This window comes from Callithrix jacchus, chromosome 7 (genome assembly GCF_049354715.1).
Source record: "Callithrix jacchus isolate 240 chromosome 7, calJac240_pri, whole genome shotgun sequence".
Taxonomy (NCBI): domain Eukaryota; kingdom Metazoa; phylum Chordata; class Mammalia; order Primates; family Cebidae; genus Callithrix; species Callithrix jacchus.
In genome coordinates, this window is record NC_133508.1 from 152,890,892 (window position 1) to 152,904,713 (window position 13,822).

Consider the following 13,822-nt stretch of genomic DNA (forward strand, 5'->3'; position numbering starts at 1 on the left):
AACAATAGATAAACTGGAAATCTCAGAGGCCTTTCTGGAACAGGGGTTATGCAGAAGCTAACATGGTAGATTAGCTTCCAAGATAGAGTTGTTTTAGGCTCCACAGAAGCTTTTGTTTTTTTTCTGTTTTCTGGAAGAGATTGTGTAGAACTGGTGTAATTTCTTCTTTAAGTATTTGGTAGAATTCTCTAGTGAAACCAGCTGGCCTAGAAATTTCTTTTTGGCAAGGTCTTCACTATGGATTTAATGTTTTTGATTGTTAAAGAACTGTGCAGGTTACCTGTTTAATCTTGAATGATTTTAGTAGTTTTTGGTTTTAAAGGGATAGTCCATTTCATCCAAGTTGTCAAATTTCTGTGCATAGTTTTTTGTAGCATTCCCTGTTATCCTTTTTAATATCTGTAGGGTCTGTAGGGTCTTTATATCCCTTTTAATATCTGTAGGGTCTTTATTTTTATTACTGATATTGGTTCTTGTGTCATTTCTCTTTTTTGTCTTTTTTTTTTTTTTTTTTTTGAGATGGAGTCTCATTCTGTCACCCAGGCTGGAGTTCAGTGACACAATCTTGGCTCACTGCAACCTCTGCCTCCGGGGTTCAAGTGATTCTCCTGTTTCAGCCTCCTGGGTAGTTGGGATCGCAGGCATGCATCACCACATCCTACTAATTTTTTGTATTTTTTAGTAGAGATAGAGTTTCACCATGTTGGCCAGGCTGGCATTGAACTCCTGACCTCAAGTGATGCACCTGCTTGACCTCCCAAAGTGCCGGGATTACAGGCATGAGCCACCGTGCCTGGCCCCTTTTTTGTTAGTCTTGATAGAAGTTTCTTAATTTTATAGATCTTTTCAAATAATTAGTTTTTATTTCATTGATTCTTTCTATTGTTTTTCTGTTTTCAATCTCATTGTTTTCTGCTCATATCTTTATTGTTTCCTACCTTGTGCTGCTTTGAGTTTATTTTGCTCTCTTTCTAGATTTGTAAGGTGAAAGTTTAAACTGTTTTGAGACCTTTCTTTTCTATAAGAATTTGCATGCTATAAATTTCCTCTAGTCACCTTTTCAGCTGCATTTCACAAATTTTTATATGTTGTATTCTCATTTAGGTTAAAATATTTTAAAATTTCTCCTGAGGATTTTTAAAAATCCCATTTAGAAGTCTGTTGTTTACTTTACATGTAGTTGGAGGATTTCCTGTTGTTTTTTGTTATTCATTTCTAGTTTAACTTTGTTATGGTCAGAAAATGTACTTTGATTTTTAAAAATTTGTTAAGGTTTGTTTCATGTATCAGGATATGATATATCTTAGTGAATGTTTCATGTGCACTGAAAGTAATATGTATTCTGCTATTAGGTAGAGTTGTATAGATGTCAATTGGATTCAGCTGGCTGATGGTATTGTGCAAATATATGATTTTTATTGAATTTTTGTGTTTAATTCTATTATTTATTGAGAGAAGAGTGTTAAAACTAGTATGATTCTGGAATTGTTTATGTCTTTAATTCTATCAATGATTGCCTCATGTGTTTTGAACTTCTGCTATAAGCTTCATATTTATATAGAACTACCATATCTTCTTGATGAATTGACCCTTTGATTATAATTAAATGCCCTCTATTTCTGATAATATTCTTTTGTTTTGAAGTCTATTTTAACATATTATTATAGCCACTCCATGTTTCTTAATTAGCTTTCAACCTATATTTGACTTTATTTGTACATATGTGTTTATATGTAGCCTGTATATAATTGGGTCTTCCTTCTTTATGCACTCCACCAATCACTGCTAATTTAGACCATCGCTACCTTTAAAAGTGTTTAAGTGTTGATGTGGCTTAGATTAAATTCACCATTTAAAAGTTGTTTTCTGTTTGCTCCTTTTGTTTTGTTTCTCTTTTAAATTTTCTGCCTTTTTGGTTATTTGAACATTTCTTGGTATTCCATTTTAATGTATCTATTAGTATTTTATCTATACTTCTCTGCATTTATTTTTGTGGCTGTTCTAGGGATTATAACATATCCATTACCTTGTTTATATTGAGTTAATGTTCTACCACTTCATGTTAAATGTTGAAACTTTATGACGATTTATGTCCTTTTTCCACTTTGTCCTTTATGCTCGAGTTGTCTTATATTATACCTACATGCATTTACGTTTTGACAAGACAGTGCTATAATTTTTGCTTTAATAGTCATATTTTTAAAAAATAACTTGAGGAAAAATGATCTTTTATATTTACTTCAATATTTACCAGTTGTGATATTCTTCATTTTTTTCCTGAAGATCCACATTTACCTCTAATATTGTTCTCCTTCAGCCTAAAGAACTTCCTTTAGTATTTCTTGTAGTACAGTTCTGTTACTGATAAATTTTCTTAGTTTTGCTTTTTGAATGTATTATTTTTTTACTCTTCATTTCTGAAAGGATTTTTTTTTTTTTAGGTATAGGATCATGGGTTGACAATTTTTTTTTCTTTCAGCACCTTAAAGATGACATCTTATTGTCTTTGATCCTCTGTGTTTTCTAATGAGAAACTCACATACTTTCAAGATTTTCTCCTTAAGTTTGATTTTTCAGCAATATGTAAGTGAAGTTGAATTATTATATTTGAGATTCACTACACTTCATAAATCTGTAAATTTTTTTTTTTTTTTTGAGACAGAGTTTCACTCTAATTGCCCAGGCTGGAGTGCAATGGCATGATCTTGGCTCACCACAACCTCTGCCTCCCTGGGTCAAGTGATTCTTCTGCCTCAGCCTCCCCAGTAGCTGGAATTACAGGCATCTACCACCACGCCCAGATAATTTTTGTATTTTTAGTAGAGACGGGGTTTCACTATATTGGCCAGGCTGGTGTTGAACTCCTGATTTCATGATCCGCCCACCTCAGCCTCCCAAAGTTCTGGAATTACAGGCATGAGCCACCGCACCTGGCCCAAATCTGTAAATTTTTAACTTTTTTCAGATATGGGAAGGTTCGGCCACTTAAATATTTTTCTGCCCTACTTTTTCTGTCTTCTCCTTCTAAGATTACAACTATACATTGATTTGATCTTTTCAGATTGTTCCACAGGTTCCTGAGGTGCTATTTATTTTACTCCAATATTTTTTCTCTCTGTTCTTCAGACTATCGTTTCTGTTGTTCTGATAGTCAGATTCAATGTCTCTTTCCTTATAATCTCCATTGTGCCCCATAAGCACCCCATGAATTTTTACCAGTCCTAAAGTTTCCATTTGTTCTTATTTTCTATTTCTTTCCTTAGATTTTCTATCTTTTTATTCATTTTAAGATATTTCCTATACCTGATTGAGTATAATTGAATTAGCTGCATTAAAGTTCTCATCTGTTAAAGTTCTCACACCTTAGTTTTACTGAAGTTAGCATATATTTGTTGCCTTTTCCCTTGAGAATGTTGACATTTTACCAGTTCTTTGTATGTTGAGTAATTTTGGATTATATTCAGAACATTGTTAAGGTTATTATATTCATCTGAATAATGTAAATGTTTTTATTTTGTCTATCAGTTAGCTTGCTAGAATCAGAAATAAATTTTACTTCACCTTCTCTGAACGGTGCTTCAAATCTTAGTTTAATTCTCTGAGCCTTTGATGTACTCCTTTTGACTTGCATATGAATGTATGCTTCATGGGTTGTTTTTAAATTTGTGTAGTATTCATACATAGAATCAGGTGATTACTTTCTGTGGTTCTTTGCTCTGTATAATTTCTCCTTCATATTCTGGAAGCTGGTCATGGTTCCCAGGGCTCCTTTCCGTTGTTCTACCAGGTTCCTCTGGCAAGAGAGATGGTGGGGTTTCTATTGTAGTTTTAGCTGCCTTATACCACACTGCTTAGCAGTGACATTTCACCAGTGGGACAAAGCTACCAAAAACTGACAAACTCACTCCTCTTCGAGCCACTTGTGTTAATTTTTTTTTCACTTGTTAAAATCCTTATGTTTTATATATGTCTTTCTCTTTCTCTCCCTCTCTCTCTTTCTTTCCCTCTCTCTTCCCCACTGTCTATACACATACACACACACACACACACACACACTCACTCACACCATATATATTTATATGTATTTATATATTTTGTCCAGAGTTTATAGTGGTTTTCAGTGTGAGAGTTGATCTCTAGGCATGAGATTATAGTGGCATACTAAAACCTAAAAGACTGCTTCTATTTTTTGATCTGTCAAAAGGAGACACAAACATCTGACTTCCATAGAGTAGTACAAGGAATGAAAATACATTTTAAGCATCTAGTGAAGTCTAGTCATATAGAAGTCATTCAAAAGCATGAAAGCATGGTTATTGTTACCAATCTGTCTCCACAGTCCTTGACATAATTTAAACCCTTTTCATCTTGCATCTGTTATGCACAATAGTCTCGTTACTGGCTTTCTTGTTTTTAGCTTCATCCTACTTAAGCTTTCTTCTGCACTATTGCTAGTGTCTTTTAAAATCACAAATATAGTGATGATATTGTTACAGTAAAACTTATGATGATTCCACATTGTCTATAGATAAAATTCAAACTCCTCAACTACAATTAGTAGTCCTTATAAAGTTAATAATATAGAACCTTTTATTGTGAGACCTTTTATAAAATTGTTGTGATGTCATGCTTGGGAAGACTAAGTAAAAAATGAGTTAATAAATATATGCTGTGTTGGATAGCAAAAGGAATGATTAAAAATTTATCATCTGTAACTAAAGAATTAATGATTGTGTTCCAGGCCTCTGTCCATTAATTGTCTGTCATCATGTTTAGTCTTTGAATTTACTTAATTATCTCTTTTTGAAGAATTTTGGCCCAGGGGAAGCTCATAGTTCTTTCTACAGCTCTATTTGGGCAGTTTGATTACTTTGAATATGTGTATGGTTTGGCACTCCTGATTTGTTAATGTTTATAAAAAGGGAGAAAAGGAAAAGCTTTTATATGAAAAGGAACAATTTGAGAAGATTGCTGAAGAATTAAAAGAAACAGAACAAGAACTAATTGGTCTTCTCCAAACCAGAGAGGTTTGTTTAAGGAAACATTTTTATTTTAAATATTTTGTTATTATAATATAGATTTATGGATTATTATTTGTTTTGTGAAAGATTTCTTCACAAAATTCCTTTCAAAGCATTTACTATTACATTCAATATGTTTATGATTGATTTAAAACACATCTAGACAATTATATTTTATATAATTATATATAAATATATTTTAATTTTAATTTTTAATTATATATTTTATTAAAATTATTTAAAATTTATAATTTTATATAAATTTATATATTTTATAATTTTATATAAATTTGTATATTTTATAAATTTATAAAATATTATAATGTGAGAAAGATCAACACTTAAAATATCGGCATGATGCATTATGCTATGGTTTATAATAGTTCTATTTCTTGATGTCTTCAGTATTTTTTTTTTTTGAGACAGCGTCTCACTAGTTCAAAGGCACAATCATTGTGCACTATCATTTTGAACTTCTGGGGCTCCTGGCTGATCCCTTCAAGTCGCTAGGATTGTAGAACCACACCACTATGCCTAGCCAAGTATTTCTTAATTGGTATATTTGAAATTTAGCCTTCATTAAGTTAGGTTCTTAGTTTATAATCCTTTTTATAGTGCTCATGTTACAGTTTAAGAATTTGTATTTTAAGGTATGTTTCCAGTCCATGACAGTATTGCATCTTGTCTTTTTATAATAATAACATTTTAGTTTTTTAAGATACTATCTGATTTTATCAATTAATATATTTCTCTTTGATAATATAACATTTTAATTGAAATTAATTACTTGGTAGAGTGATAAGAATATTTTATAATATATAAATATTTTACTGGTTGAACTTTACAGTATCAAGATAGAATTTACTTATATTGAATATGCCATTGTTTGTTGTAGTGATTATTCACTTTAAATCTACTCGTTTAATATATTTGATATAACATGCCAAATTTTTGCTAAATATATGACTTAATTACACAGTGACTGTACCTTTTAAATCAGAAAATTGGAAAAACACTCGCTATCATTATATATGTTTATTTTGCAGAAAGACGTACATAATTTGGAAACACAGTTAACTGCCATTACCACGAGTGAACAATATTATTCAAAACAGGTTACAGATCTGAAAACTGAGCTTGAAAATGAGAAGTATGTTTTTCGTCTATCTAAAAATAGCTTACGCACTCAATTCCTAAGGTTTCTGGTAATAAATAATAATTTGGTAAATTATATTTAGTATTTATTTGAATGGATTTGAAATTGTATTTTATGCTTAATATCAAAATAATGTGCCAAATTTCATTGCTAAGGAAAGTACATATCACTGACATAAAAGAGTACACCCCAAAATTGAGAACCACTTTCATTACTTTTCTTAGAGATATTTAGTTCCCATAAAAATAATCATTTTCAGTTCTAACTAGTTATTTTGGTTGTTTTGCTAAATTATTTCTTAGGTTTTTGTTGATAAAGTATCAAAATACAAATTCATTTCTTACATTGTCTGAATAAAATATTTAATTGGGTGATTTTACCTATTTAGTAAGTTTAATTTGGAGAGAAAGTGGGGGAAATTATTATTGTGTTATTACTCAGACAAAAGTAAATTCAGGTAGCCAGTCTAACAGTGGTGAGCATGATTCTCCCTTTTTGGTGGCATCTCAGTGCAAGATTAAATATGAGAAGTAAACAGTTTATACAGCATCCTCTCCCTTCTTTTTCATCTAGTTTTCTATTTCTGGTACCCTTTTAATAGTATTGTTTTAAAGGTCCTAGGTAAAACTTATATATTAACTAATATATAAAACTTATGTATAAAACATATATTAGCTAAAAAGAGGTGCTTTTTAAAGAATGGACTGGTTAGTTATTTGTACTTTAGTGTAAATGTATGTTATCCTTGGTATATTTGCTTTTTAACTTTTCATGGCGTAGTGAAACAATCTCCTCTTTAATGAATTTCCAGTATCATTAAGCAGAAATAGATAATAGATGCTTCTGAAATCATTGTGTAGAGACACATACTCCTCTGGCTTCATTTAAAATTGATACTGGATGTAACCAATAGAGCAATAGTTTCTCTTCTGAGGTAGAACATTTGAGACCTTTTAAGAGCAAGTTACGTGTTGTGCAGAAAAGTTAAACCTAGTTTTATGTATTTTAATGAAAATATTTTAATTAAAAACAGCTCATGCCTCATGTACTACTTTAATCAAGTTATAAGAAGTTTGAAATAACTTCTAAGAGACAGTCTAATGGATAGGAAAAAATTATTGAAGAAAATAATGTACTCTTCAAAATTTGTGGAAAGTATGAAGAATGAGAGTACAGGGAACATGCAAGGAAATATATTGTGTGATATTTGAAAATTTACTAAAGAAAATTTCAAAAATATATAAATGAGAGGGAATAATTTATCAACCTATCACGCAGCTTCAGGAATTATAAACCAGTGGTCAATTTTGTTTCATTGTTTTTCCCCAAGCCCGTCATCCCTTTCCTCTATCATTATTTTGAATTAAATTCCATATTATGTCATTTCATTTGTAAATATTTTGGTATGACTTTAAAAAAAATAGGCGTAAGAATACTGAATTAACTTCACGCTGCAACAAGCTTTCACTAGAGAACAAAAAACTCGCACAGGAAATAAGTGATATGATCCCAGAACTCAAGAAACAGCAAGAAGATATTAATGTGAGTTGAAAAAGAAAGCGCTGGTTACTTAGTTTCCTTTAAATTAGGTTAGAATAGATGACCTCTAAGGATCCTTTGAACTTTAAAGTCTGATTGCTTTAGAGCTAAAACTTTGTTTTAGAAGAAAAGTATGCATATTGGTCTTATTAGGGTGGTAATGGACAACAGAGACTACCCTCTGATTCACGTAGAGGCTACTCCTAGAAAAAAATTAATCTAATTTTAAGCATCAAGATTTTTAAAAAAGTATTTAGTCAGTAGGTTTTTAAGTCATATAAGATTGTGGAGGATACAATGATAAATAAAATATCACCCTTTCTCTTTAAGAACTTAGGACTTAATAAAAATAGTAATTTCTCACGTAACTTAAGCAAAATAGTATGTTGTATGTGTTGTTAGTGGGACAAAGTGTTATCAGAGTTCACAGGATCACTTCTACTTTGGATAAAGAGAAGGCTTCAGAGAGAATATAGCACTGATTTTGTCTTTAAAGATGAATTTTGAGTTCAGTAGGTAGCAGCGAATGGAAAACATTACTTGAAGTGACAATATGAACAAAGGATACAGACTCTAGCCCTGGGAACCAAATGAGACATGTTTTGTTAACTGTTATATAGAGATTGTTGGGAGAATAAAGTAAGGATTAAAAAGTAGTAGGGAACTATACAAGTTGAAAAGCTCATTTTTTTTTGCTTTATATATAACTAAATAAATTTTATGCTAACAGATAAAGGTCTTAAATAGTAGTTTAAATTTTATTTTTGTTAAAACAAAATCATTTATATAAACAACATTATTTCTTTAGAATAGCAAAAAGCAAGAAGAAAGGATGTTGAAACAGATAGAAAATCTGGAAGGAACAGAAACACGATTAAGGCAAGACTAACAAATTGGCCTTTTTTATCTGGCAAAAGATTTTGGTATTTCTTTTCTATTAACATTTATCATTAATTTAAATTGAACTGATGTTGAATATTGTATAAAGTAAAAATTAGGCATAAATCAATGTTGTGGAATCCTGCTTAAAAATAAAATTATAATAATCTCTTTTATACTTAGTGTTAAAAGTTAGTGAGATTAGACAAAGAAATTTTAAAGCATCATAAACTTTCTAATTCTTTAATATTTAATTAAGAAAATATACTAATCACATTTTATAAAATATAGAAGAGAAATTTTGAAAATTACTTCTAATCATATGAAGTATTATAATGGAGTATTTATACCCACTGTATATTTTAAAGCATGTATTTGGTCATTGCTTATAATTATATAGATATAATTTTACATGTGGTGTTTCCATTTAATATTATTTTTACATTATTAATATTTCTATGTGTTTTCACAGTCATCTAATGCCCATCTACCAGTTATTCAAGTGGATGTAATGGCATTATTTTAGCAGATTTTCTTTTGGATATTTAAATTTTTGGTTTTTCATTTTCATAAATAATACTGGTAAACATTTTGGCAAATAAACACTTTTTCCTTATTTTGAATTTGATAAGATTTAAGTGTAGAATATATTAGATCATAGTAATAGCGATTTCAATGGCTTGATGGTTAAATAGTTTCCAATAGGTTATATCAATTGTAAACCATACAATACAACAAATATTATAGGAAAACGCTGGTCCTAAAATGTTTTAATTAATATTGGGCATTATTAATTTATTCATAATTTAAAATATAAGGATAAGTCATTTTTTAATATATTGTGGTTTTTATTTTTTGGGTAAGCTTTTCGAATCAAGTTTGATTTTAGAATTTCTTTTAAAAATTATCTGCTTATACCCATTGCCTTCTAATCTTTTGAGGTTATTTTAGAAGCTTATGCTTCTAAAAATATATTAATCTTTTGTGTGGCTTATTTATAGCATATATTTTCCCTAACCTGTTGTTTTCCTTTAACTTCAGAGAAATTTTTGTTATAGAAAAGGTTTTAATTTTGAATTAAACTTGATTGTCTTTTGTGATTTTACCATTTCTTTTCTTTTTTTTTTTTTGAGATGGAGTCTTGCTCTGTTGCCCAGGCTGGAGTGCGGAGGCGTGATCTTGGCTCACTGCAACCTCCACCTCCCGGGTCCAAGCGATTCTCCTGCCTCAGCCTCCAGAGTAGCTGGGATTACAGGTGTGCACCATCATGCCTGGCTAGTTTTTGTACTTTTTTAGTAGAGACGAGGTTTCACTATGTTGGTCAGATTGTTCTCGAACTCCTGACCTCGTGATCAGCATTTTTGTGGGTACATAGTAGGTATATGTATGTAAGGGGTATATAAGATATTTTGATACAGGGATACAATGTATAATAATATCAGAATAAATGGGGTATGCATTACCTCAAGCATTTATCCTTTGTGTTACGAACAACCCAATTATAGTCCTTTACTTTTAAAAAAAAGTACAAATAAATTATTATTGATTATAAACACCTTGTGCTTTAAATACTAGATATGATTCACTTTCTGTTTTTTGTACTCACTAACTGTCTGCATTTCCCCTTAACCCCACTACTTTTCCCAGCTCCTGGAAACCACCTTCCTACTTTCTGTCTTCATGACTCAGTTGCTGTAATTTTAGTTCCTTCAAATACGTGAGCATATAAAGTTTGTCTGTCTCTACCTGGCTTATTTCAGTTAACATAATGATCTCCAGTTTCATCTGTGCTGTTGTAAATGACAAGATGTCATTCTTTGTGGCTGAATATTACTCCATGGTGTATATGCATCACATTTTCATTATCCATTCATCTGTTGATGGACACTTACATAGCTTTCAAATCTTGGCTATTATGAACAGTGCAATTGACAGAGTGCAAATATCTCTTTGATATATTGATTTCCTTTCTTTGGGGTATATACATAGGAGTGGGATTGCTGGATGATATGGTATCTCTATTTTTGAGGAGACTCCAACCCATTCTCCATAGTGGTTGTACTAACTTACATTCCCACCAGCAGTGCATGAGGGTTTCCTTTTCTCCACATCATACCAGCATCTTTCATTGCCTGACTTTTAGATAAAAGCATTTTAACTAAAATGAGATATCTCATGTTAGTTCTGCTTTGCATTTCTCTGATGATCGATGATGTTCAGTACCTTTTCGTATACCTGTTTGCCATTGGTATGTCTTCTTTTGAGAGATGCCCATTTAGATCTTTTGTCCATGGTTTTCCATTGGATTATTAGATTTATTACCATAAAGTTGTTTGAGGCCTTTATATATTGTGTGTATTAATCCTTGTCAAATGGATAGTTTACAAATATTTTCTCCCATTTTGTGGGTTGTCTCCTCACTTTGCTGATTTTTTTTTTCTGTGCAGAAGCTTTTTAACTTGATGTGATCTGATTTGTCTGTTTTTTGCTTTCGTTGTCTGTACTTGTTGGATGTTATTCAAGTAATCTTTGCCCAGTCCAATGTCCTGGAGAGTTCCCTTGATGATTTCTTTTAGTAATTTCATAGCTTGAGAGCTTAGATTTAAGTCATTGATTCATTTTGATTTGATTTTTATATATAGTAAGAGATATGGGTCTAATTTTATTTTTCTGCAAATGGATATCCAGCAGATTTCCCAGCACTGTGTATTGAAACTATTCTTTCCCCAATGTGTGATCTTGGCACCTTTGTCAAAAATGAGTTCACTGCAGATATATGGATTTGTTTCTCAGTTTTCTGTTCTGTTTCATTGGTTTGTGTTTCTGCTTTTATACTAGTGCCATGCTGTTTTGGTTACTATAGCTGTGTGGTAGAATTTGAAATCAGGTAATGTGATTCCTCTAGTTTTATACTTTATGCCCAGAATATCTTTGGCTATTCTGGGTCTTTTGTGGTTCTATATAAATTTTAGGATTGTTTCTTCTATTTTTGTGAAGAATGTCATTGGTATTTTGATAGAGATTGCATTGAATCTATAGATTGCTTTGGGTAGTATGGACATTTTAACTATATTGATTGTTCCAATCCATGAACAGGTAATATCTTTTTACTTTTGTGTCCTCTTCAATTTCATTCATCAGTGTTTTATAGGGTTTGCATTGTAAAGATCTTTCATTTCTTTGGTGGTGTTAATTTCTAGGTGTTTAATTTTATTTATAGCTATTGTAAATGGGAGTACTTTCTAGATTTATTTTTCAGATTGTTTGCCGTTGGCGTGTAAAAATGCTGCTAATTTTTTTTTTCCTGAAACTTTCCTGAATTTGCTTATTAGTTCTAATAGTTTTTTGGTGGGATCTTTAGGCTTTTCCCAGTATAGGATTATATAATCTGCAAGCAAGGATAATTTGACTTCTTTTCCTATTTGAATGCCCCTTACTTTTTCCTCTTGTCTAATTGCTCTAGCTAGGACCTACAGTACTATGTTGAATTCAACAGTGGTGAAAGTGGGCATCCTTGTTGTGTTCCATATCTTAGAGGAAAGACCTTCAGTGTTTTCCCATTTAGTATGATACTAGCTGTGGGTCAATCATATATGGCTTTTATTATATTGAGGTATGTTCCTTCTGTACCCAGTTCTTTGAGGGTTTTTATCATGAAGGAATGTTGAATTGTATCAAATCCTTTTCAGTATCAATAGAAACGATCATATGTTTTTGTCCTATAGTGTGTTGATACGATGTATCACATTGATTTGTATATGTTGAATCATCCTTACATTCATGGAATAGATCGCACTTGGTTCTGATTAATGATCCTTTTACTGTATTGTTGAATTTGGTTTGCTAGTATTTTGTTGATAATTTTTGCATCAATGTTCGTCAGGGATATTGGCTTTTAGTTTCCTTTTTAAAAATTTTTTAAATTTTTTTTATTGCATTTTAGGTTTTGGGGTACATGTGCAGAACATGCAAGACAGTTGCATAGGTACACACCTGGCAGTGTGTTTTGCTTGCTTTCTCCCCTTCAGCCACATTTGGCATTTCTCCCCAGGCTATCCCTCCCCACCTCCCCCTCCCACTGGCCCTCCCCTTTTCCCCCCAGTAGACCCCAGTGTTTAGTACTCCCCTCTCTGTGTCCATGTGTTCTCATTTTTCATCACCTGCCTATGAGTGAGAATATGCGGTGTTTCATTTTCTGTTCTTGTGTCAGTTTGCTGAGAATGATGTTCTCCAGATTCATCCATGTCCCTACAAATGACACAAACTCATCATTTCTGATTGCTGCATAATATTCCATGGTGTATATGTGCCACATTTTCCCAATCCAGTCTATCATCAATGGGTATTTGGGTTGGTTCCAGGTCTTTGCTATTGCAAACAGTGCTGCAATGAACATTTGTGTGCAGGTGTCCTTATAGTAGAACGATTTATAGTCCTTTGGATATATACCCAGTAATAGGATTGCTGGGCAAATGGAATTTTTATTTCTAAGGCCTTGAGGAATCGCCACACTGTCTTCCACAGTGGTTGAACTAATTTACACTCCCACCAACAGTGTAAAAGTGTTCCTTTTTCTCTACATCCTCTCCAGCATCTGTTGTCTCCAGATTTTTTAATGATTGCCATTCTAACTGGTGTGAGATGGTATCTCAATGTGGTTTTGATTTGCATCTCTCTGATGACCAGTGACGATGAGCATTTCTTCATATGATTGTTGGCCTCATATATGTCTTCTTTCGTAAAGTGTCTGTTCATATCCTTTGCCCAATTTTGAATGGGCTTATTTGTTTTTTTTCCTGTAAATCTGTTTGAGTTCTCTGTAAATTCTGGATATCAGCCCTTTGTCAGATGGGTAAACTACAAAAATTTTTTCCCATTCTTTTGGTTGCCGATCCACTCTAGTGACTGTTTCTTTTGCCGTGCAGAAGCTGTGGAGTTTGATTAGGTCCCATTTGTCTATTTTGGCTTTTGTTGCCAATGCTTTTGGTGTTTTGTTCATGAAGTCCTTGCCTACTCCTATGTCCTGGATGGTTTTGCCTAGATTTCCTTCTAGGGTTTTTATGGTGCCAGGTCTTATGTTTAAGTCTTTAATCCATCTGGAGTTAATTTTAGTGTAAGGGGTCAGGAAGGGGTCCAGTTTCTGCTTTCTGCACATGGCTAGCCAGTTTTCCCAACACCATTTGTTAAACAGGGAATCCTTTCCCCATTGCTTGTTTTTGTCGGGTTT

At 32.1% G+C, this 13,822-nt stretch overlaps 1 protein-coding gene across 8 annotated transcripts in view; it reads left to right on the forward strand.

Moving 5' to 3' along the window:
- Positions 1–13,822, forward strand: part of SYCP1 (synaptonemal complex protein 1) — a 113,613-nt gene that overhangs the window by 53,183 nt on the left and 46,608 nt on the right. For 7 of the 8 annotated variants that reach the window (XM_035252542.3, XM_035252541.3, XM_009001949.5 and 4 more), the window contains exons 17-20: positions 4,923–5,027; positions 6,068–6,171; positions 7,602–7,719; positions 8,525–8,595. In XM_035252542.3, the coding sequence (XP_035108433.3) occupies positions 4,923–5,027; positions 6,068–6,171; positions 7,602–7,719; positions 8,525–8,595 (398 nt within the window). The remainder of the gene's footprint in view (positions 1–4,922; positions 5,028–6,067; positions 6,172–7,601; positions 7,720–8,524; positions 8,596–13,822) is intronic. The other variant, XM_078332838.1, reaches the window with a different exon arrangement.